Source organism: Cibotium barometz, chromosome 17 (genome assembly GCF_041138505.1).
Source record: "Cibotium barometz isolate CiBa-2024 chromosome 17, ASM4113850v1, whole genome shotgun sequence".
Lineage (NCBI taxonomy): Eukaryota > Viridiplantae > Streptophyta > Polypodiopsida > Cyatheales > Cibotiaceae > Cibotium > Cibotium barometz.
The window spans coordinates 12973015-12999781 of NC_141062.1; the positions used below are offsets into that span (position 1 = coordinate 12973015).

At 40.2% G+C, this 26767-nt stretch overlaps 1 protein-coding gene across 1 annotated transcript in view; it reads left to right on the forward strand.

Moving 5' to 3' along the window:
• The first annotated feature begins 15594 nt into the window (after window positions 1-15594).
• LOC147629698 (ABC transporter B family member 19-like) overlaps window positions 15595-26767 on the forward strand; it is a 91242-nt gene continuing 80069 nt past the window's right edge. Inside the window, exons 1-2 of the mRNA XM_086811239.1 lie at window positions 15595-15947; window positions 17744-17798. Coding sequence (XP_086667365.1) covers window positions 15624-15947; window positions 17744-17798 — 379 coding nt within the window. The 5' untranslated portion in view covers window positions 15595-15623. The remainder of the gene's footprint in view (window positions 15948-17743; window positions 17799-26767) is intronic.

Below are 26767 nucleotides of genomic sequence, written 5' to 3' on the forward strand. Positions count from 1 at the left end.
TCCCTTTAATGTCTTCATAAACCTCTCCAAAAAGAACATCCATCTTGAATGGACTGTTCCAGCAAACTGCAACCTCATCTACAACATGAACTAGCAGATGCATCTGGATTGTTAATAAACTTGTAGGGAAAAACTTCTCTACCATGCAGACTGCCTCTATGGAGTTTAAACGCGCTGTATCCAAAGTGTCTCTCTTTATCTCTTTTGAAGAAATCCAGCGCACCAATGTGCCAATCTTATAGATAGTAGCTCTAATGTCTTCAGTGAGGCAATCTTTTATTGCTATGGGTAGCACAAATTGTAGAAACTTGTGCCAATCATGACTCTTGAGGCCACTAAGATCATCATCCTTTGTAAATGCACTTTTCAAGCAATGCATACAACCTGTAGGAGTCCGAAACTCTTAAGTTGTCCTCTTGACTTGTTATTCCTCCATCTTGCTAAAAACCCATGGGGCTCTTGGAAGTAGCACCTTTCCATTGAGTCCAGTGCGAGCCCACAACTCTTGCATGCAACCAATCTCTTCCAAGTCATCCCTTTGGCCTTTAGTCTCCTTTTTTCCTGTCATGGTCTTCCACAGAATGTCAGCTACATTCTTGAAAATATGCATCGGGTCAAGCAAATGGTTTATAAGGAGATCACCCCAATAGGGGAGTTGGTGAAAGATAGAGAGCCTCTTCATCCCAGGACATGCCAAGTTGCCACATTCCTCCCATTTGATCTTCCAATCGCTTGCCTTCAATGCACTTGGAGGAGGTCTTCCTAGATTACCATCCCGTAATTCATGATTTTCTGGAAGATACCTAACATGTCCTTGGTAGACATTCTTTCGTAATGCTTTTGAGTATCTTGAATCAAGTCGAGGACCACATACAGGACATGCATTGTAACCCGATATAGACAAACCTGAGCATTCTCCATAGCCAGGCCAATCATGCATTGTCCACATGAGAATACCTTGCACAGTTGTAAGTCTTTGGCCACTCTGCTGCTTTGACATGTCCTTCACTTCAATTCCATTCCATAAGATGCGTAACTCATCAATAAGTGGTGCCAAATATACATCCATGTTCTTCACCTTGTACTTTCCTGGAACTATTAATGAGAGCAACAAATGACCTTTCTTTATTGCTAACCATGGCGGCGGAAGATTATAATTCACAAGGCAAACAGGCCATGTGCTCCATGAAGAGCTCCTTAAACCAAAAGGGTTTACACCATCCATTGCTAGGCCAAGACGGAGGTTTCGAGGTTCTTCCTTAAAAGCCGGCCATTTCTCTTCAATGTGTCTCCATGCGGGTGAGTCAGCAGGCACACGCATCACTTCATCTGTGGATCGAGTTGTGGCATGCCATGTCATCAAGCTTGCTATAGATTTGCACCTGAACATGCTTTTTATTCTTGGGATGATTGGAAAGTGCCTGAGAACCTTTACCGAGACAGCTTCCCCCTGAACATCTTCTCTATATCTGTTAGAGCCACAATGGGGACATTCTTGCAAATGCTCATATTCATGGCGGAAGAGGCAACAATCATTGCGACAAGCATGAATATTATTGTAATCCATGCCTATGGATTTCAATAACTTCTTGGCATCTGCACGAGATGGAGGCATCTCGTTGCCAGGGGGCAATATCTGGTCTTTACTATTAAGATTTTCTCAAATACAAGTTGATAATTTATCTGGTCTTTCAAAAGCCTGCAAGTATGGCAATATCTGATCGTTACTATTAAGATTTTCTCAAATACAAGTTGATAATTTATCATTTCAACAGTAGGTGTAATCTCCAAAAAAAGTCCTTACTTGAATAGTTCAGTGACACTTGTATTAGACCATCCAAAAATTGACTGCAAATTTAGCATCGTAAGAGATGCACGCAATACAGATATGTTGGCACCATTGTATAATGGAAGGCGTGCAAGTTTACGCATGGCCTCTTCCTCTGGTTCATAATTTGACCGTTGAGAATGTCGTGGTTGATGATCTTCATGTTCATGCTCCTCGAAGAGAGCTTCTTGTTGCTCGATGAAGGCATCCAACATTTCTTCCATTGGACCTTCTTCCATTCCCTTGGGTGCTGTTAATTGAGCTCCATCTGTCACTCCCTCCTGCGATATCCTCATCCTTTGTTGGGGACGAGAATTCACAGGCGCAATGTTATCAAGATGCGGCTGCACACTTGCTTGGTTGTACGATTGAAACCGTAAATTTTGCAAGCGCTCCATTGGAAATATGCCAGCGTCATGAACATGCTGGTTGCAAATCCTTCGTTTTCGAAAGATTTGGTACTTACATCGCATGCATGGACACGCTATTCTCTCTTATTGAGAGGCTCCATCTAGCAGGATAACATGTATATGCAGCTCATTAAACACAAATCATTATGCATTACACAAAGCACTATGTAAACCATAAAACAGGGCTTCTTTTCCCCAGCCGTGAGGGAGATTTTAAAAAATAACATTTAAAGCGTCAAACGGGCTTCTTTTCCCCAGCCGTTGAGGGAGACTTTAAAAATATTTAAAAAAGCGTCAAACGGGCTTCTTTTCCCCAGCCGTTGAGGGAGATTTTAAAAATAACTTATACATTAGCTTATCTTCTCTCCATACAAAATTAAGATGAATTTGAACAAGGATGGAGAGAGAAGCTATCTCTATTCATAAATAGCTATTTATAAAGACCTTATGCAAAAATCTAAATGCATAGATTCTGTAAATAGAGCCTACACATTGAGCTCTCTACGTAAGTCTTATGCAAGCTTTATGAATAAGGTTTATGCAATCGTATGCATAGTAAGGCTTGTAAGCCATAAGTATAAGCTTGCATAATAAGGCTGCAAGACTTATGCATAAGCTCTATGCATAAGCCAACTGCATAAGCCTTATGCATAAGCCTTATGCATAAGCTCTATGCATAAGCCATATGCATAAGTCTTATGCATAAGCTCTATGCAAGACTTATACATAAGCTCTATGCTATAAGCCTTATGCACTATTCTAACCCTTAATCCCATCACCCAATGGTGTAATAAACATGATCTTGTTTTACATGGATAAGAGATCTTACCTTGATAACATATATAAACTCTATGAATAAAGAGAATACCTTATGCATAGAAAAACAGAGCATAAGACTTATATGTTATATGTATAAGAGAGTATAAACATTCAAAAAGCTTATGCTTTCCATCCATGCAAGGCACTCTACATCAAAAAAAGGTTTATGCAAAAAAACATAATGCATGTGAAGCCTTATGCATAAAGCTCATCCATAAGATTTATACATAAAACATTATGTATTAAGCTTTATGCATAGATCTTAATTCATGCATTCAGCTAGATTCATATAGCTCTATGCATAAACTCTATGTATAGAGCTTGCATAAGCTTACAAGCCCTATGTATAGAGCTTTCATAATCTTACAACCTCTATGTATAAAGCCTATACATAGAGCATATGCATTGAGCTTTTACAAGAAGGCTATGCATAGAGCTTTCAACAAGAAGGCTATGCAAGCTCTATGTACAATGTCCATGCAAGCTTTCAAGAAACCTATGCATAGAGATTTTATAAGCTTGCAAACTCTATGCATAAAGCCTATGCATAGAGCTTATGCATAGAGATTTCACAAGCTCGCAAGCTCTATGAATAGAGCTTATGCATAAAGCTTGCAAGAAGGCTATGCATAGAGATTGCAAGCTTATGATAGGTTTTATGCATAGATATTAAATTAATCCTATGTATAAGCTTACAAGAACCCTAAACTAATCCTAAACCATAAAATAGGGATGCAATAATACATAGAAAAAAGCATAAACAAGAAAAATCGAAAGAGGATCTACCTCTTTTTTGCGAAGCTGAAGGAGAGGATTGGTGAAAGATTGGTGAGGTGAAAGAGCTGCAAAACAAAATATTAAACAAAATAATTAGTAAATTAAACACAAGAATAAGAACTAATACAAAACCCTAAAATCTCTATGCATGCATTAGGAGATCTATGCATACATAGAGAGCTCTCAACATGCATAGAGAGCCAAAAAAACACAAAACCCTAAACATCCTAATTCTTAAATTAAAAAGTAAAAGCAAGAACATATTAGGAGAAGGAGAAGAGGAGAGAAGAAGAAAGAAGGAGAAAAGAGGAGAGAGGAAAAAAGAGGAGAGGGAGAGAAAGAGACCTTCTCTGCAACGCTGCCTGCGAAAAAATCAGAAAATACGCTCTCGGTTGTAAAAAACTTACGAGCGTCGGTATATGCTACGGAATGTGCGTCGGTATATGCTTCGGAATATGCATCGGTATATGCTTCGGAATAAGCGTCGGTATACGCATCGGTAAACAAAAATTTGAAAATACCCCGCCCGACTTGTCTCCTCCAACATTACGACGGGCATACCGACGTTTGACATTTGCGTCGGTATGCCCTCAAGCTCTTGTAGTGTTTTTAGAACATAAGAAAGTAAGTAGGAATGTGTCGAGGCTGTCAGCCTCATAAAAATCGCGGAGTAAGACATTGGTTAAGCCTAGAGAGCCGCCAAATCACCTCTTACTTATGAGATTTATGAAGGAGACATGCATTTGCAGAGGAATCATATGCATTTCCTAGTGTAAGGATTTTCTAGCGCAACTACGAAAAGCGTGTTACTAGATAGCCTAACGCTATGCCATTATTGTGAGGCCCCTAGGTGAGACTCTCTACCCTCGATCGAGTCTTTCGCTGTAGTTATATCTAATAGATATAGAGGGTGGGGTCCTTATACTATGCATGGACCATGACCCATGAACTTTTGTAGATCCCCATGTTTTGGATATATCTACTATGATATATAGCATAGACTACGGCCAAGTTACACTAAAGAATTGCTATATAGTACATTATAGGCTATAGTTGCACTTAAATCTTGAAAATAAAGCTTATGTTATATAGCTATAGTTACACCAAAAAAAGAGAGAAAATATTGCTACTAGTGTTATATTATTGTTGTGTTAGATAGCAAAGAGATTGTGCCATATAGCTTACACTATAACAAATAGCAAAGAGACTGTGCTATATAGCTCACATTAGAACAAATAGCAAAGAGATTGTGCTATATAGCTCACACTAGAATAAATAACAAAGAGATTGTGTTAAATAGCTTACAATAGAACCAATAGTATAGCTATAGATTGTTGATAAGCTCAATAGCACATCATGTATAAGCATGCTCATTGTAGCACAAAACTATGCTATATAACATAGACTAGGCTAAAGTTACACTACAAAAGTACTATATAGCAGCACATAATGAGCTATAGTTACACTTAAAGCCTCTACTAAATAACATAGGCTATAATTACACCAAAAACAAAGAGAATATTGCTAAAAGTACTTTATAACACACACATATTATGTTATTGTGCTACATAGCACACACATATTCTGCTAATATAGGAAAGAGATTATACTATATAGCTTATAGTAGAACAAATAGCACATCCACAACTGGTGCTATATAGCACAACATGCTAAGCCTACTCATTGTAGCACAAAATGGTGCTATATAGCATAGACTAGGCTATAGCTATACAAACTTTTAAAGCTATTAAAATCAAGCGTATATATTAAAGAATTGTGCTATATAGCATAGACTAGGCTATAGTTACAATAAAGAACTTTTAAAGTTATTAAAATCAAGCTTATACATTTAGGAATTGGATAAAAGTTATTAAAGTCGAGCTCGCACTTCACACACATCATGGACACTAGGTTTTTTATTTTTCGAGCCGAGGTTAGAGACGAGCGGACTCATTCTGAGACTCCAACAGAGAAACACTTTTGTCATTAGCTTCGTCGTCTGTAGACACAGAGATGGTTTCGCTACCCCTTTAAGGCAATGCCGTGGAGGACCCATGTTATGGGCACAATAGCGACCAAGTACTCTCGGAGAAGCTTAGGTACTGTGGGACTTGCCTCGTGATGCACCCACTGAATTTTGGATAAGAAATAGAGGTTGGTACGAAATTGTGGATGGCTAGCAAAATGTGTGTGTCTAAATGCACAAATTTCCCTAAACTCTAATGAAATGGATACATACGGTCATTGACACGTGTGAATTGCCTCAGGAAGCAATCTTGTGTGCATGGCCGGCCAGGTGCGAGGAGGCTACATTATATAGCATGGGGGGGGGGTAAAGCGTTGCAGCCAGCAATGGCATCCACATTATTATACAGCGGCCCTAGGACTACTGATAGGAGCAAAGATTTTGTGGACACTTTCTCTTTGACTCAGGAGGGCAGAGATGGACGTGAAGAGGACACCCCCTAGAAAATTAGAGCATAGCATAGACTTGCACAAATTAAAAGCATAAATCTTTAAAAAATAAAAAATAAATAAACAAAAGAACTAGAAAACAGAAAAAAGATCACTGTTGACACAAGATGGATTGAATCTCCCCTAGATGAGTGTGGTCCATTGTACCACTCATCCATATTTATATGTGTTAAAAGCTTGCTTTTTTAAAAAGACAATTTCAAAATCAAAAGCGTAAGAGCTTTTGAGTTTTTGAGCATAAAAGCTCTTCCAAAAATATAGTAAGCTACAAATATAAAGTCTTAGGCCTACCAAAAGTATAAAATACTAATTGGTATGTACAAAGGCTTGAGACCTTAGCCTCACAAAAATATTAATGCCAAAATTTGAAACCATAAAAGGTGTTCACATGTCTTCCAAATATCTCATAGTGGCCCAACACATGTTTCACCCGCGATTAAGACATAATCTGCCACTCAATATTACCTACATCCCAAATAATATTAGTCAGCGCATAAAGCTAGTTAAATACATCAATCTTGACTATATCATACCAGTACACACAGCTGATTGAACATATTAATCATGATAAATTATATAAATAAAAGGCACATCCAAAATAAAATAAAATAATGGGTATCTCCATAGAGGTTATGACTAACGTTCCCTCTTGCTCGGGTTGCAACAATGATCTCAATTGGGTGGATGGTATGAGTGGATGAGATTTTGTTAAGGATGGAAAATTTTTTATGGCATCCATTTGATATCTTCAATAGGATGATTCTTAAAAGTCACAAGATACTTAACATAAGTATTACTTATGTGTGTAGTGATGGGCTCATGGTCAATGATAGACTAGGGAATAAGATGTTCTTCTTCTAGTGATAAAAAATGCATATTAAAATCTAGGAGCTAACTTTACCATAGATTACTTCCTTGTCCTTTCATTTTCAAAGTGACAAAAAGCCCGAAAAGTGGTATTGGGAGATTTTAAAAAGAAGTGTTAAAGAAGCCCAAAATCTTGATACTAAATTACCTCTGAAAATCCTTAATTGTATTACTAAAGATTCACCTTTGATAAAACCTTTGAAATTCTCCTTTTACTTGTAATCCTTTGGGACTCGACTTGCTTTTAACTAGGCTTTTCAAAAGAATTCTCTTGGAAGCTTTGACCATGAGGTTTTTCTCTTGAGTGTACTCTTTTAGATGCTTTGAGACTATAAAGACTTGAGCTTGAATGACTTAAAAAAAAAAGGAATTTGGCTAGAACTAAGGAAAGTTTGAAAATGGAAATTTTCTTTAAAGGAAAGCTTGAAAAGGTTTTAAACTTTATATAAATAAGGCCTTTGAATAAAAACCTCACAGCTTTTTAAAAGTTTTTTTTTGGGATCAAAAGTTATATATATATATATATATATATATATATATATATATATATATATACATACATACATACATACATATGTATATATATAAACTGAAATTCTTTGCATCAAAGTATCTAGAGCTTCAATCATCAAAATACCAAAGCCCTACATCTGTTTATACATCAGTTTATAGTCAAACCCTGTTCAGAAGGTCATTAATCAATATCCATCTCTCATCCTTGAACACAAAGGAGGTTTTCTCCCATGAAATTTGATACCCAAGCTGAATGCAAGCTTTCATTAAACTTTTTGTTGTGCACCATTTAGGTGATTGCTGCTCCAAAACCTCCCCTTTTTTTGACCAAACTTTGACCACTAGTCTAGTACCCTGAATGCTACGAAATTGTAATCCATTTGTTTAACTTTCTTGTACCACCTTTTAGTTCATGGCCCATATTTCACTAGCCTTGTCCTTGTCTTGGGCTCTGTACAAACCTGAATATACCAACACAAAAAAAACAGTTAGGCTCAGCCTGGTATGCATGCAAATATCCCCTTTCATAGGTGAAATCAAGAGATAGCTGCCTGCAAATTCTTTATCATTTGTACCATCACAACCTTGTTCAACTTATACATATATACGCACTTATACATTAATCTTGTTGTTTCCAAGCCTATATCAACAGCTTTTTGAAAAACAATGCGATTTTTGGTGTTCCAAATTTCCCATAGACAGCGAAATCTTAAAATGTTAACCACAGAATCAGTACATTCCTCATTAACAATCCATTTACCAAGCAACCAATCCTCCCAGATCCATGTATCTCAATGGAATTATACACCCATTTGCATATTTTGGCCCAAGCACCTCTAATAGTTGAATAGTCCCAAAATGCATATTTCCCATCTTCAATAGTAGTTTTGCATCTAGGACATCATCCACTAGTGAAGTTTCTCTGTATTAGCTTGGCTCCCAAAGGAAGGGCTCCCGTACAGACCCTCCATATAAATGTTTGGGTCTTAATAGGAATATCCAGCTCCCATATACTCTTCCATCTTTTCTTCCAACTATGAGGACTCCAAATTATTTTCCAGATCTTGTTACAATATACCACATTATCTTCAGTTTTCCTAAGTTCATTATATACACAATTAGGGTTTTCCCTATCTAGCTTAGTCCCATTAAACCAGGTCCAGTCCCTAACCCAACATGTGTCATCCTGACCAGTGGATACGTAGCCTTTATGTACCTTTTCTAGCACAGCTCTGACTAGTTGCCCTTCCCTGTAGTTGAGATTGAAATCCTCGTCCATCTGTTCCGGTTCTTTCCATCCCAGCAAAACTTTACCCCAACAATCAGACAGCTTCTTGAGCCCTTTATTATTCAGCCTCCCAGCAGTTTCAAGATCCTGAACCGCAAGAGGAGGATTGAACTTATGAGTCTACCATATCCCAAGACATAGCAAAGAATTCCCTAAGGCCCTAGTACATCCTTCCCAAACTATAAGAATCAGGATCTCTTTCCACTTTTGCTGCTAAACATCTTAGACAAGGCTGAACCTATAATTTTCAAAGGAGCATCTGAAAATAACTTGTCTTTCCAATCTAGTCCTTGCCAATTACCTCCAGCCCAAACTTGATGATCTTCAACAATTTCCCTAAACATCTTTGCCCAAGCTTGATGATCTTCAACAATTTCCCTAAACATCTTTGCCCAAATTTCCTCTTGTTGAAGGCATTTAGGAAGCAGTAGTGCAATTCTCGCAGTTGTGTGAGAAGGAAGGTGAAGAATGCCAATGCCTCCTTCCTTGGGCAATGCCAATCTATCCCATGCCATCCAAGCTAGAGTCTTCTTACCAGAGTTGCCATTCCTTCATAGAAACTCTCTAATGGGTTTTATAATCTTCTGCCAATGACTTTTTCCAAAGTCTAATATTGGACTTAAAAACATAATATATGCATTTCATACTGTATTACAGATGGCAACTCTATCATGAAATGGAAGTCTAATACCCTCCCACTTCCTAAGTTTCTGTTGAAACATGTCCAAAGCCCAGTTAGTAACCTGTTTGTTTAGTTACATCCACTCCAAATGGTACCCCAAGGTGCCTAAGCATCTGTCCTCTTCTGATGACTTCACAGCCCCATCTCTCAAGGTCAAAGTTATTATCCTCAGATAAACTTATGATTTTTGACTTATGAATATTTCAATTGGATCCTAAGGCATCAGCAAAGTCCTGAATGATCCCCAATGCTCTCTTAACATTCTCATTATGTGCTTGCAAAAATAAAAGAGAATCATCAGCAAAACACTATATTATCAACTTCTCCCCATTATTCAGCTTCAAGCTAGTAACTCTTCCTTCCATAGAGGCGAATTCCAGAGAGCCACAATCAAAGGGTGAGAAGCAATAGCAAAGAGTAAAGGGGCAAGGGGACAACCCTGTCTCACAGATCTATTTACTTCAAACCCTTGGCATTCAGCAAAACAACTTAGATTGACCTCCAAAAGTGAGGTTATATATACATGTAGCCATCCTTATCCCAACAAACCCTAGTTTGTCCATCACCCTAGAGACAAAAGACCAATGAATTCTATCATATGCTTTCTCTAGATCCAACTGCATCATAACACATTTCTACCTTGTCATCAAAGCCAAGTCTCTGCCCAACATTGTAGCATATATGTTATCATATATAGACTTGCGGTTGATAAAGCCATGTTGTCTCTTAGAAATAATATCCTTAAGAGTAGGAGTAATCCTGATGGCAATGACTTTAGCTAGGACTTTGTAAATCACAGTCATCAAAGTAATTGGTCTCCAATGATTAAATCTCTCACAAGCAAACTGTTTGGAATAATCAACATTCATCTACTTCAATATCCCTCTCCAGCCATCTAGCCTTGTTCAATCCTTCTATTGATTAAATCAAGCATTTTGTTTTCAGCCTAATATCTCTTTGTAGACCAATCCTCCCCTAGGCTCAGACTAGACCCCAGAAATTTTACCCATCTCTCAGCTATCATTCTAATGCCCTCAACCTTATGTCCATTCTTATCCAACACTTTCCCCATCACTTCTTTGTATCCTTTAGTCTCATTCAGTCTAAACAAATACCTTTCAGGAGACTTTTTACACCTAAAAGTTTTCCATTTGTCTCTACTCTTAGCTTTCCTAGAGCATTTTCTCATCCTCCACTTTTAGCCCTTCTTGACATTTGAGATACCAAATAACCTCTTCTTCAGACAACTTCCCAGTCTGTCTTTTTTTTTAAAATAATTGGCCAAGAGGATCACTCCATCTCTCTCTTTCTTGCCTCTTCTCCTCAGCTCTCACTGATTTACCCACTCTCCTAATTATCCCTTGTATCTCATTAGCAAAGAGTCTCTAAGACCCTTATGAGGTTCTCCTTTTCAATCTCTCTATAGCTTCTTCAGTTTGTGATCTAAACAGCTCATCTCTCAACAATGAATTATTAACTCTCAATTTCCTAGTTGGAAATCTATTCAAATCATCCTCATCCCAACCCTTGGTGTGCCACCTCCATCTAAGAGGCATATGATCAGATAATGCAATACTAGAATCTATTGAAATCTTAAGAGTATGAGGAACCCAAGTAGCATGTTGGTTGAACAACACTCTATCTAGCTTGGATGAAGATCCAAAATACTATAGGTTGAAATACGTGTGTCCTAGATCCAACCCCCAGCCTCCCATTTCCCATCCATCCATTAAACCCAATCTCCCTCTCAAACTTGCCCACTGCCTCTTCTCATGGCCCATCAACACAGAGATCACCCCACATCTATCCTTTGTCTCTCCACCATGTTGAAATCTGCCATTATAACACACTGCTTTTGAGTATTCACGTTATTAGTGCAATCCCACATTTCACTTCTTATTTTGTGATTAGGAGTCCCATACAAGTTAACCAGCCATACCCTCTCCTCTTGTAATAAAATTTCTACCACTAATATCCTCCCATTAGGATGATTAGCAACTATAGTAGGCATTAGAGATATTTTAATAATGAACATAACTCCACTATATCCTCCAACCAACCCCCCATATACCACAATCCAATCCCTAAACTTATCCCTCCTTAGCAACTCATGCCCAAAAAGGTTATGTTCTTGGACATCATAGATAGATAAATCACACTCCTTTATTAAATCCCAAAAAGGTTATGTTCTTGGACATCATAGATAGATAAATCACACTCCTTTATTAAATCCCAAAAAGCCAAACTCTTGCTTTTATCTGTAATGCCTTTAATGTTCCAGGTGCATCCAGAGATTGTTCATGTTAAAGCAGTCTCAAGAACTATATCTACTTCCCCTTTCCCCCCACTAGGTTCATTTTCTTTATGAATCATTTTCCATTCTTCATCAACCTGCCAATTAACTTTTTCAACAGATGATGACTCAAGAACTATATCTACTTTCCCCCCACTAGGTTCATTTTCTTTATGAATCATTTTCCATTCTTCATCAACCTGCCAATTAAATTTTTGAATAGATGATGACTCACTTCCCTCTTCCCCTAAAGGATTGAAAGGATTGGACTAAAGAATAGAGCTCCCAATCCGAGAAGGTTTGCTTCTTGAAATGATCTTGGAACCCTGACCAATAGTTCCGTTCCTTGCTTCCTCCTTAGCCTGTCTAACACCACTGACCTTACCTTCCAACCTAAATCACACGATGGTTCAGTATTAGTCCCTACAACCCCTTTTCCTTTATTCCCTTCTTTGACCCCCTTATCCACTATTTTTGTAGGCATGTTCCCTTTGTCTTTTCCTCTATCCTCCTCACCTTTATCTTGTGTTTCATTTTGTCCTACTCCTACACAATTTCTAGCAATATGACCAAACTCCCCGCATTTAAAGCATGCTCCCCAGAATGAACCAAATTTAAGAGGGAGCTCAAGTTTTCCAATCTCCCCTAGATCCACTTCTATAGTTTTAGGAATCTCTTCTAATGTATTTCAAGAAATACACACGCTATTATCTTGCCTACCTAACAAATCATCATACATACAACACCAGCCCAATAGCTGTCGCTATTTTCCTTAACATAGGTATCAACCAGGGTGGTAAAACCACTATTTCAACCCAGACTGGATAGGCCTCCACTAGACTTTTATTTATGTGAAAAGAGGGCTGAAAGGCATTGCATGAACTATTTTATGATTCAGAAAAAAAGGGGCTTTAGCAAAGAGTTCAGAAACTGCCTACCCTTTGATGAACAACACATTGTAAAAACCTTTTCCTAAATAGAAGACTTGTGAAACTACATTCTCATGAAATATCTCTTCCTACAACCATTTACCTATTTCTACTCTCGAAGGTGGCTTACGAGAGCAAAACAGAATACCACTGCAAAGCGAGAACAGACCAACCTGGTGCTTCACCAACTCAGAAGATACTTGCCAGCATACCTTACTACCCCTTGTTCTCGGTTTTTGAGGTTATCCTCCAACCCTCCCAACTAACCACTCGGGCGTCAACTTCTTACGCTCCCTCTCTTCCGCTTGCTGATCATGGGGTTGCTTCATCTCGTCAATGCATTCTTCTCCCCACATCTCATCGGTGCATTCTTCTCCCCAATCTCCCCATCCCCCTTCTTGGTCTTGAAACTCCATCGGCCACTCCCCCTCCATGCATGCGAGCCTCCTATGTCTCCATACTAGGACATGCACCACACACGTGTAGAAAATACCCTCCTAAGTGCCACTCACATTAATGATCGCTCCTCGTCGTTGCCATTGCTCCTTAGATCTTTTCCTTTTTCTCTTTTTAAAAGCTTTAATAAGTAAAGCTTATGCTAGCTAGGCTAGCTAAGACAACCAAACAAAAACAGGCCAGCCTCGATAGTGCACAAAGTGAATAGAGAGAGAGAGAGAGAGAGAGAGAGAGAGAGAGAGGTATAAGGCGATGGCGACCACTGCAAAAGGAAGAGAGCGAACAAAGGAATGGCTGGCGATGACACAAAACGCAAAGAGAGAGGAGAGAGAAAAAAAGAAACTAGCCATTCCCACCACCTGGCTTCTTCAACAAAATCCAACAAAAAAGGGAAAGAGGATAAGAAAAGGGAACCGACAGCGCACATAAAAAGAAACCATTGTTTTTTTATAGATAAATGATTGAAAGAAAAATATGCCCTCCATACTGTCGAATTCTGAATCTTCTTCAGAATTGAAATTAGAAGAATGATTCTCAAACCTTGCTCATTCCATCCATGTCTTTTGATCTTGAAGAGGCTGAGGGAGGTGAAAGGTGATTAAGTGGTTTTGCAAGGTGGTTTTGGGAATGGTGGTGAAGGAGAGGCCTTAACCAATGATAAAGGACCTATTACCCCCAATGGTCCTCAAAAACATGTCAATCAACCTTTGCACTTCCGCATTAATTTTTGACAATGCCTCATTTCTTCCTTTTTTGAAGCTCTTATATTTACCAAAAACCAATTCCTTGGCCTTCTTTGCTCCAAATAATTACGTAAAAATTTGCTTTTGAATTTTTCTTCAAAAATCCTTCTCCTTGAGTGATCCTTCCCCAAATCTCTAATACCATTGGAGAAAAAATTCCAACTCTCAAGCACAAAAATTAGAGCATAGCATAGACTTGCAAAAATTAAAAGCATAAAAATTAATATAAACAAGAGAGCCAGAAAATAGCGAAGAGATCATCATTGACACAAGATTGGGTTAAATCTCCCTTTGATGAGTGGCCCATCTTACCACTCATCCATATTTATATGTATTAAAAGCTTGCTTTTCAAAAGGACAATTCCAAAATCAAAAGAATAAGAGCTTTTGAGTTTTTGTGCATTAAAGCTCTTGCAAAAATATAGCAAGCTACAAATATAAATTCTTCGGCCTACCAAAAGCATAAAATACTAATTGGTATGTACAAAGGTTTGAGACCTTAGCCTTACAAAAATATTAATGCCAATATAAAACCATAATAGGTGTTCACATGTCTTCCAAAATATCTCATAGGGATCCAGCACATGTTCTATCCGCAATTAACACATGTTCTATCCGCAATTAACACATAATCTACCACTTAATATTGCCTACATCCAAAATAATATTAGTCAACACACATAGCCGATTAAACACATTAATCTTGACTATATCATACTAGTGCACATAGCTGATTAAACATATTAATCCTTCTAAAAGGTACATCTAAAATAAAATATCTCAAAATAAAATAATGGGCATCTCCGTAGAGGTTATGACTAACAATTTCGTTCTAAGAGAGTATGTGTCCATGTATTACTTGAGTGGAAGGCTAGACCCATGGGATGAGATGGGACTTGGTTGAGCCTATAGATCTGGTCAAAGTAGATAAAGGATAAAAACCATTGGAAAGTAGGGTGGACCCAAGCTTGTGGGGGTACTTTCTAAATGAAACTAAAATTGTTTGAAAAAAATACTTTAAAACTTGGAATAAACTAGAACGAGATTTTTAGAACATAAGAAAGTAAGTAGAAATGTGTCGAGGCTGTAAGCCTCTCGTAATCGAGGAGTAAGACATTCGTTAAGCCTAGAGAGCCGCCAAATCAGCTCTTACAGGAGACATGCATTTGTAGAGGAATCATATGCATTTTCTAGTGTAAGGATTTGTTTGCGTGGACACGGCCGGCTTGCAAAGTGTTGTGTGTCTAAATAGAGGTTGGTATGAAATTGTGGATGGCTGGCAGTGTTGTGTGTCTAAATGCACAAATTGCCCTAAACTCTAATGAAATGGATACAAGGTCATTGACACGTGTGAATGGCCTCTAACGTTTAAGGAAGAGGCGGCGAAATATATATATATATATATATTTTTTGTTTGATTGCATGGACACGGCCGGCTGGGAGGTGCACGTAAGGAAGGAATCTTGAGTGCATGGCCGGCGGCAAGGTGCGAGGCGGCTACGTTATATAGCATGGAGGGGGGTAAGCGTTGCAGCAGCCAGCGATGGCGTCCGCAGCATTATACAGCGGCCCTAGGTCAACTGATAGGAGCGAAGATTTTGTGGACGCTTTCTCTTCGACTGAGGAGGGCAGCGATGGACGTGAAGAAGAGGACACCCCAGAAACGCTGCAAAGGCCTACGTCGCCCCTCTGGAAGCTCTTCTCTGCAGCAGATGGGTGGGACTGCTTGCTCATGCTCGGCGGTGCCCTTGGTGCCTTCTTCTTTGGGCTCACCCAGCCTGGCTTCTTCATCCTCTTCGGCAAAATGATCAACGCTTCTGGGGACATCCAAGACGATGCTAAAGCCCTTGGTGCTGAGCTCTCTCGAGTAAGCCCCCTCCCACAATAATAATCATCTTGCTAATCATATACGCTTAGGTTTTAATTTTGCATTATCCAGGCAGAGGGGATTATGGGGGATCATGGTTCACGAGTATGATTAATAAGGCCTGGAATCGAATAGGGCTTAAAAATGCCAGCAATAATCTCCCAGGTGGTGTCAATACTCAACAAAGGTGGTGTGTATCCTAAGTAGAGGATATCATAACTAGGGGATATCATCTCCGAGTTATAGCCAAGTGTAACAAGATCCCTGTCCTAAAAAAGAAGTTGTGGGCCAAATTGAGTCAACCATGCAATAGTAATATAGATAGATCACTCCTCAATCTGCCCAAAAGTTGGGCTATAGTACCCAAATTCTATGTGCTCCTTTGCACTCCGATAAGCAATGATACATTGTCTTGGATGGCTAGGATAAGCCAAAAATAGATCTCCATTGGTTGGTGGGCAACCCACCGTGCAGAAAAGCTAGAAGAAGTAGGATACTTGCCTCCTCATGTACAAATGCCAGTCTCTACCAAAATCTTCTCTAAATAAGGGGTGTAATGTCATACGCCTTCGCGGTGAGGCCTCAGAGTGGGAACGTTGTGGGTTTGTCCAAGCATGAGAAACCTAGGGTTACACACAATGTAGCTGAAGAAAACGGTATGCTCCTCATGGGGTTAGTCACATCAATCGATTCCCACTCACCAGTGTCCCAACGTAGATATGTGATAGGGCATGCATAGGCAAGTTTGTATGCAGTCCCAAGGAATGTAATAGGCCTCCACTGGGTAATGTTAGTTTTATCACCATCCTTAGGGATGAGGTGGATAAGATCCTCCATAAGAAAAGGAGAGCTCGTGTTCCACATATCCCTTATAATGCCCACACATCCCAAATGTCATCTCAAAAACTCATGAAAAATGTGAGAGAGAGGCCATCATTCCCACTGAGAGAGGTAGGTTTCTTGAGAGAGAGAGAGAGTGACAGAGACGCTGCTTGCAAATTGATAAGTAGAGTGAAAAGTAGAACAACTCTAGAATTTATTTCTATTTTTAGAAGATTTAAAAGACATTTAAATAACACTATTTAAAGGTGATTTTTTCAAAGGAAATGATAATGTGTGGAATATTTCAAGTGCATCAATAAACTAAATCAAGCCAGAAAATGATTTCAGTGCCCTATTTACTATTTTGTCTAAGTTCACTACATGGGTATTTTGTTGCAAAAGGATAGCATAAATTTAGAGATGTAAATTTCTTTTTTGGAAAACTTTATATTGTCACAAGGTTTTCTTCTCAGTTCTAGTTACATCCCAAGGTTGATGGCCTATAGAACCTAAGTTCAGGATTAAAAGTTTAATGTCAAGGCTATAATTTATGCCTGAACCTGTTGCTAGCCAGGGCATGTACCAGGGGGGGCTGAGGGCACATAAGAGCATTTTCCCATGCCCAAGTTAATTGAATCATGAGCGTATCAACTGAGGGCACATAAGAGCATTTTCCCAACTGTGCCAAAATCGGCATAGTTGGATTCTTCTCTAGGACTTGGCCAGCATAATTTGCAGCCCATAACATTCTACATAGGGTTACAGAGAGAGTTTGAGGATCAGAGATGCATTGACATCATTTAAATGAGATTACAGAGGGATCTGTGTGTGCTTGTGTCCACACATGCTCTCCTTGCTCTCCCCCTGTATTTCTGCCTTCAAATCTACTTGTAACTTTTGTCATGTTTGTTCTTGATTGCATCATGTTTTAACAATAGTAGAAAAGATTCTTATTTCTTTCCAATATTTTGCAGCTTGCTGTCTACATGTTTGCAATCTCAAGCACAGTTATAGCTTCTACATGGGCTGGTACGTGTTGCTTTGGACAAGAATGCTTTATTTTGAGTCTCTCTCTCTCTCTCTCTCGTTCATTGTCCGTTGGTGTCTTCTCACTACATGTACACTGTTTTCTTCTCATTTATTCTGCTACTTGAGGAATTTTTGATCTGCGTAGGACCTACGAAAGGCAGGCTATGTACTCCTTATTCATCACCCGATCACCCACCCCACCTGTGGGTTCCCAAGTTCCAATGGATTCATGTTGTTAAGACTTCCAAGTGGTCAATCCTCGAGTTATTGGAGGTCGCAACATCCTAAAAGCCATCGTAGGTCCACAAGGTGACAATGCAGCGGTTACACGAGCAAAGAGTGGCTCAAAAGAACCTAGATAACTTGATGATAGGGGCTGTCAAGGTTCGAGCCAACCAGTCTTGCAGAAGTGTTAGGACCTCAGGCCATTCAATCTGCATTATGACTTCATGCATAGCTGTTATCCCAAGCAGAGACTTCCATTAAGCGAAAAGAGCAAAACAATTCTTCCTTTTATAGATGATACTCCTAAAAAAACCGGGGGGAAGCGTGTGAGTAATATCAGCCCATTTAACTGATTTAGACTGGGAGTGGAAAGTATGTACGTCTTAAATTGGCCGAAAGGGGGTGTGCAGAATCTGAGCCATACCTTTGTCAGCATGCAAATCCAGATCATAAGGAGCATGAAGTTGTGTAGAATCTGAGCCATACCTTTCTCAGCATATAAATCCAGACCATAAGGAGCATGAAGTTGCCGAATGGGTGTGTGTAGAATCTGAGCCATACCTTTGTCAGCATAAGGGGGTGTGCAGAATCTGAGCCATACCTTTGTCAGCATATAAAGCCAGACCATAAGGAGCAGACCATAAGGAGTGGCCTCATTCAAATTCTGGGGACCACCTTCCGTGAGCCATGCAAATGAGGCCCAGAGAGAGTGGCTCCCTCCCAATGAGAGATGTAAGTGAGACAATCCTGTGCCATATTGTCTGGGCCTTTTTACAACACAAGGGAGTCTGTGGTTTTCTTTCTACTATGAAAATTATAGGTATAATGGGATTTTGGATTACAAAGACACACTTATCGCCAAGGGTTTTCCACAGGTTGAGGGATTTTTTTTTCTTTCCAGAAAAGAGACTTCTATTAATCTTCGTCACCTTATTCGGAACTTCCTTTGGTCTAGATTAGATGGCACAGTACACACCAAGGTGAGAGTAGCTTGGGGCACCATTATTATTCCTAAGCAAGAGGGAGGATTGACCATCATTGACCTTGAGGGGCAGTGTAAGGTTGCTTTGTAAGCTGGTTGTTAGAGTATTTTTTCGTGGCGCTGAGCCTTGGAAGGGCTTTCTTTTGCAGTAGATTACGAGGCGCACTCCGATTAGGGGAGCTGATTGGATTTCATAGTCACATGGAACGTCGTCTTGGAATGTGGGAACACCACTTAGCACATGTGGGGAGCGTGGGAACGCCATGGAACGTGTGAGGCGGCTGGTCACACAACTCGCGTTCCGAGAACGGATGGAAGGCGTTCCGGGAACGGATGTATGTAGGGAGCGTGGAATGGAACAGAATGTCATAACCTCTCATTCCTATAGCTATGAAGTTACAGAATGTCCACATTTTCTATCTTGCAATCTCTCTCTCTCTACTAGCTCACTCTACTCTTTAGAGTTTAGACTCTCTCTCTCTCTCTCTCTCTCTCTCTCTCTCATGATGACGTGTCGTTCCCGTTTCCCGTTCCGAAATCCGGCCACGTTCCTGCTCCCGTTCCATGTTCCATGTAACTATGTTGGATTTACAGCCCACAATATTTTTTTTTGGATGCAGAGCACCGACCACCTTCTTCGCCTTGGTGAGATCTCTTCTACGAGCTTGGGATCACATGAGGAGTTTCTTGGTTCATATACCTCCGCAGTCAGTTGAGGAGGCTAAAAGGCAACCCATTTTGTAGAATGACTTGATTTCGGATGAGTATGGTAGACCTCTTGGGGCAGCCACGCATATCCAGTGGGTTGCCTGGTCGTCTCTTTCCCCACAGTGTTGGATTGGAAGAGGCTTAAGAGCCTCATGGAGGATGAGAGAATGCTTCGCACACAACACTTGAGAGGCACTAGTTTGAGGATTATGCAGATTGATGTAACCATACACAGTGAGGTGGACAATCCATAGGACGGAATGATAGTGACTACAGGTGTCAGGACTCAATGAACAGGACGAGATGACGACGACGGAAAAGGAGAGTGCCATGAAGAGCTGGATATATCTTGGATCCCTCGGGTTTCTTTGATGCGTTTTTTAATGCTCTGGCGAGTCTCACTGCTTGAGGATGCCTTTGGTGAGAATCATCTATCTTTGGTTCAAGGATGCGTCGGTGGAAAAGATGCCAATCAGCGGTTGGTGAGGAAGATGCCAATTAGCGTGTGGTGTCTTCAATGATGCGTGAGCCTTTCGCTTTTGGAGATTCTTAGAAATCCGTTCTAGTCTATCAAGATTGTCCAACTGGACTAGTCCAATGAGGATGTCTTGGACCGGTCCAGTGAGGATGGTCGAGGCTGCAAATAGTCACACTGTGGGCATCCTTGGTGGCTATAGTTTTGTGGAATGCTTCAAAAATCATTGCCACTTGGTTGCAAAGGGTAATAGAAATGGCATGATGTTTACTTTGAATGTTAACATTCCTGAAGTTAAAGGAGCCATGTTTGCTCATGGAACATGTATCATTAGAGATATTGGCATATGGCACAATGCATTGGTCATGTGAATATACAGCAACTGAAGTCTATGCAGGCCCAAAATATTGTTGTAGGTTTGTCAAAGTTTAAGGTTGATGGTATGCATAAAGCTTGGTAAGTAGGCCAAACATGCTTTTCCGCATGAAAAGCACGTCAATGCAAGGCCATTAAATGTTATGTATTTGGATGTACAGGGAACGACCAAGACTGCAACAATTGCAGATTGTAAGTATTATGTTACATTCATTGATGATCACACTAGCGAAGTGTGGGTTTATTCATGAAGGAGAAAAGTGAGGTGTTTACTCACTTTCAGAGATTTACAGTCTTAGTCAAGAAGTTAAAAAATATGCAAATAAAATGCGTGAGATCAGACGGTGGGGGAGAATATTGTTCTAATGAGTTCAATGATTTCGTGAGAAAGTAGGGAATCAAGAGAGTTTACATGATGCCGGTACACTCTGCAACAGAATGGTGTTGCAAAAATTAAAAATAGGCACATTGCAGAAGTGGCATGTGCCTTGATGTCCGAAAAGAATATGCTAGATTATTTTTGGCTAGAAGCAACAACAATTGCTGTTTACATTATGAACAGGATCCTCATTGTAGCTATTCATGGGATGACGCCTGAACAAAATTTTATACGCATAAAACTAGACATGTCTCACTTGAAAGTGTGACCGGACACATGTCTCACTTGAAAGGGTGACTGGACAGGGACTTGAAACAATAGAAAGACACTTCAAATATACCAAACAGAGCTATAATACACAACAGAAAGAACCACAATAATATGACGACATAGTACTGAGTCGGAAACGGCATGAACTTCTCTATTCAAATAGAAGCTTTGACAAGAAACTAAGGTGCGGGTGCTTTTTGCATTGGATTTTCCACAAAGAATCAACAAGACTCTTGCCCAGATCTCTGTCCAAAGTCAAGATAAAAACAACACCAACAGCTGTCCCAAAATAGTCACATAATTAGCCCCAAACACGGCTAGAATAGAGAGAAGAAACTAGCAGTTGTACGGCCAGTTATGTACGGTCTCTTCTATAGAAAATAGGCTACAAACAGCCAGCAGATAAGAGGGCAGCACTGCTGCTGTACGGCCATCACAAGGAACACTTGCAGTCAGCTGTACGGCCAGCGCACAGAAAGAAGGAGAGAATCTGCACTGTACAGCCAACGCTTGAAGACCACCAGCTGTGCCTGCTGTACGGCCAGTTCTGTAGGAGAGAAAGAATTGCTGCCGGAGCGCCAGATGATCAGAACACAGGCCCCTCCCTGCTTTTATAAAGTTGACCAACTCTATATTTGTTGTGCTTTTCTCTTTTTGCTAAAAGTAGCTGAGCTTCCCCAAAATATCAGTTTTTATGCTTTTCCCAACTTGTAGTCCAAGTTTTCTCTAGGTGCCTCCTTCTGTCTAGGGATCCATGCCCAAAATAATAATAAGTCCATGAATGATGTGTGAACACACTGACTTATAAACATTATAAGTCACTTTGATGAATAAAAATCCATATTGCTCATGCTCTTTAGCTATCTTTCAGGCCAAACTTTGCCAGTGTGTAAACGCTTCAGCTATCTTCTGTGGAAAATTCCCATTCTCACCTTGGTTCTGTTTAGTGTATGGGCTTGCTCCAAAACACCGATCAAGACTGGTGAAGGGACCAAATGGTGACATCCCCTCTGTCTTATAAAATAGTTGTCTGCAACTGTGTAAGCTTGAAATACTCTTGTATAGCACATATTTTGCCAATTTGAAGTATTTCATAATCCGGGCATTAAAGCCATAAGTCCAAATGCACGATCCGAAATCAGATACAAGCACAAGAGCCAACCGTATCGAAAACAAACTTTAGGTATATCTCGAGTCAACAACTCTCATAATAACTAGACACAGGCACAAGAGCCAATCGTGTCCCAAATATTCATAAATTATGTCTCGAGTCAACAACTCTGATGCTGATGATAGAATTCCCTAGAAAAATTCTCAATCCATAAGATATCCACTGCATCCCATAGAACAGGGAGCGAGATAAAAAAATACTCCATCCCAGTAAAGGGAATGATAGAGCTGTATATAAAGCCCAAGAATTACTGAGGGATTGATAACCATATAGATGCGCCAAATCATCGTATATGTATAAATCCTTGAGCAAATATATGCCAAAAATATACTCCATAGTCCTTGGACATATCCATATGAAAAACCATATAAACTAGGGTTTTCAACCATTAATGTTGTTTACTTGAAATAGTTCAAGGCAAACAAACAACACACAATTCTCCTTGTACGGCCATACAAGGGTTAAGTGTCCAAAAACACTTACAATAGATTGCAAAAAGCATCAACTTTGTAAAACTCAAAGTATACTTAGTTAGCTTTTCTTTGCTAGGCTCGTCATTAAGTCAAAAGGAATATCTCATCACCATATCCATAAGATATCCTGAGATATATCTTCAAATAGCTTGCTCATAAACTTGATTTATAATCCACAATAATCCATATGGACAAAGTGCTGAACACGGGCACATAAAATTAACTCCATACTTTGAGGATAAATTCTGTGAATCCATAAATCCTTAGTCCAACCTGTCTACTACTCATGCTCTTGACACATGACTGCTTCCATATTCTCAATAACAAAACTGGTCAGTGTGGTCCCCACTTCTAATCTTTTCTCTTTCTCATTGTTGGAAGGAAGTTTTTGCATTGTAACCGGATGGGGACTTGAAACAATAGACTAACACTTCAAATATACCAGACATAGCTATGATACACAGTGGAAAAGAACGACAATAATATAATGACACAACACTGAGCCAGAACGGTTGGCCTCCCATAGGAACTTCTCTATTCAAATAGAAGCTTTCACAAGAAACCAAGGTGCAGATGCAAAAAGCACCGGATTTTCCACAAAGCATCAGCAAGACTCTTGCCTAGATCTCTGTCCAGAGTCAAGATAAAAACAGCACCAAAAGCTGTCCCAAAACAATCACATAATCAATCCCAAACACATCGAGAATAGAGAGAAGAAACTAGTAGCTTTACGGCCAGTTTTGTACGGCCTCTTCTGTAGAAAACAGGCTGAGAACAGCCAGTAGATAAGAGGGTAGCGCTACTGCGTATGGCCATCACAAGGAACACCTGCAGTCAGCACATCTGTCCTCAACCTACCCGACCATGGACTAACACCAGATCCACTGCTAGGGGACTCTCTGTGTCACAAAATTCCTTACAGCTTCTATTTTTTCTACTGTTCATGTGTGGCATGTGGAGCCTGACATGACATACATGTATGGTTGGTGTAGCCTGGCATGGTGTATCTGTGTGGCATATGGAGCGTGACATGACAACACATGTATGGCTGGTGTAGCCTGACATGATAATACATGTGTGGCTTGTGGGGCCTGACATGGTGTACATGTATGGCACATGGAGCCTGACATGATGAAATTCTCTGGGACTAGCTGGAGATCTTTTGTATTTATGTTCTGGGAAGGTTCCGGAAGGATCATGAGCCTTGGACATTTTATCGGATACAATTGAGCAGATGGGTGTTTCTTCCAATATAATTGCACTTATGTGTGTACATGACTTTGATTTTATCTTTGGATGCCTTGTCTCATTTGCGTGGACAATGCCTGAGATTTTTGCCTGTGTTGTCCATGGGGCCGGGGACGCCTGGGCACCCTGTGCACATGTATGTGCACACCTGTTTGGGACTAACTGGTGGTCTACATGTGTTTTGCATGTGGTAAGTATTCCCAAAAACTCAATTTACAGCTTTATGAGTTCACATGTTATTTCCCTTAGGGTTACCCTAACCCACTCTCCCTTCTGGCTACCCTCACCAGTCTCCTTCATCATTTCCTTTCCCTTCTCCTCCTTCTTTTGGATCCCAACCGAAGCAGTAGTTTTTCCTACTCCATTTTTTTCACCCTCCTTCTCCCCCTCCTCTTTTGTCATTGGCTGTTCAGGGCAATTTTTTGCAATGTGACCAAACCCACCGCATTTGAAGCACGCTGCAGGAAAGGCTCCAAATTTCAAGCCTAACTCCATAATACCCCAGTCGCCCAAGTCCACATCTAAGGATTTCAGCGTTTCTTTGGAAGTATTCTAAGAGATGCAGACACAGTTAGCTTGTCTACCAACTACATCATCATTTGGAATATACAACATAGGACCAAGAGAGTAAGCAATATCCCGCAACGCTGGTCTTAGCTAGGGGGGAAGGCACACCACTTCGACCCTAACAGGACAAGCATTCTGGATACTCTTGTTAACATCAAAAAGGGGGTCGAAGGGGAACACATGCACAAGACGTTGGCCCAAGAAAAGAGGACAGTGGCAAATAACTCTATCACAGACTGACCTTTGGCAAAAAGGACATTGAAAAAGCCTTTACCTTGGTAAAACACCTTGGAGACAACATTTTCATGCAGTACACTTTCCTGAAGCCACTTCCCCAACTCTGCCTTAGATGGGGGTCTACCAGGATAGAAAACAAAGACGCTACACATGGAAAAGAGCCGCACTTGATTTGTGACTAGCTCCTGATTAAGCATCAAACATACCTTCTCCTTCGATTGAGAACAAAGTCTATCGTTTAGCCAATCGGGCACACACTTCTTCCTGGATAACTTGACCTCCGCCTCCTCTTTGCGTCGCTTCATCTCTTCCTCAGCATTAGGCTCTCAATCCCCCCATCTGCTCGAGCCCTCCACCCCATCTTGGTGCCACAAATTGGGCAACCCTGCCATGCAAGCCCCGTCTCGTCGACCACCCGTCGACGTACGGGATTTCATATTTCTCATGATAGTGTAGTTTCTAAGTGCTGCCAGAAGTAGTGCTAGGTGCTCCAGTAGATGAAGAAGTCAGAACACTAGAGAGAAGGAACTGGAGAGGGTGGAGGGACTCTTGTGTTGAGATTCAAGCTCGATGTCAGTGTGAGCCAGCTATGCTATGTGCTGGCAGATTAGGTAGGAACATGTGTGAGACATAAATGACCGCGTGTCCAGCTGGTCATAGTGTGTGTGGACATTACATTAGGTTTACTTTGTAGTGTGGACATAACACTATGTTGTGTTCTCCTTTGTGTGGGTGAGAGAGATGGTGACTATGGCTTCTCTCCTTCTTTATGGTTGATGGTTATGGATTAGGGTTTGCTTCTCTTGTGTGTGTTACATCCTGCTCCTGTTTTTTATCTTGGTATCAGAGCCAAGAGCTCATTAGCTGAGTTGTGAGAGTGAGTGAGAGAAGAGGGAAGAAGAAGAAAAAGCTGTGAAGGAAGCCATTGGAGCTTGGAGCAAAGGAGAAGCTGTGGAGCACACATCGGCATCAGATCTGAGAGCTAAGGACCATTGGTGAGTGTAGCAAGACCCCCTCTGCGGATTGCAGGTATCAAAGAGCAAGTTCAGTGAAGATTGAAGTGCATAGAGCAAGTGAAAAATTCTGGTTTTTTCTCAAAGCTTCCATGGAAAGCTTGAAGTGAATGTATACTCTTGGCAAATGTATACACAAAGGCACATGTATTCGGGCTTGAAAATGTATTAACAAAGTGGACACAAACAACATACAGAATCTTGAAGCAGATTGATGCATACAGATTTGAGCAAAATCAAATGAAAGTGAGTTTATGCAAAAATTTCTGGTTTTTCACAAAAACAGAAAACATACCCCCCGTGGAGGATCAATTGCAGGAGCTAGAGGCAAAATTGAGCTAAACCCTTCATACCCAAGGTAGATTAGGTCATTGCTAAGAGGCCTATCTATTCAATTGTGATTTCCCCTCTCTCTACAGCCCTCTGGAGTAGGCGGTGCATGAAGATGCAGAATTCTGGACAGTTTTCAAAGATTTCATCCTAATTCACTCATTTGGACACCAAATTGAATGCTTTAAAGCTTGGAGAGTTTAGCAAAGACATTGCTAAGGACTTGTGATGCTTGGTTGCAGCTCATTTCGTGGATTTGGAGCTCATTGAAGTGATTTATCAGAGGTGTGCAGGTTTACAGAAATTCTGTCCAGAAACAGAGCATTTTTAATCAAGGCATTAATCTTTGCCTATATCAAATTGGCCAAATTCCTCTGGTACAAGTAGAGTCCTATGAGTTGCTAAACGTTTGAATCAAAAAGTTTTGGATTTGGAGAAGATTTGAAGGAGATAGAGCAATTTTAGTGAGAGGTGGTACCTGACAGGTGCAGAAAAATTCAAACCAGAGGTTACAAA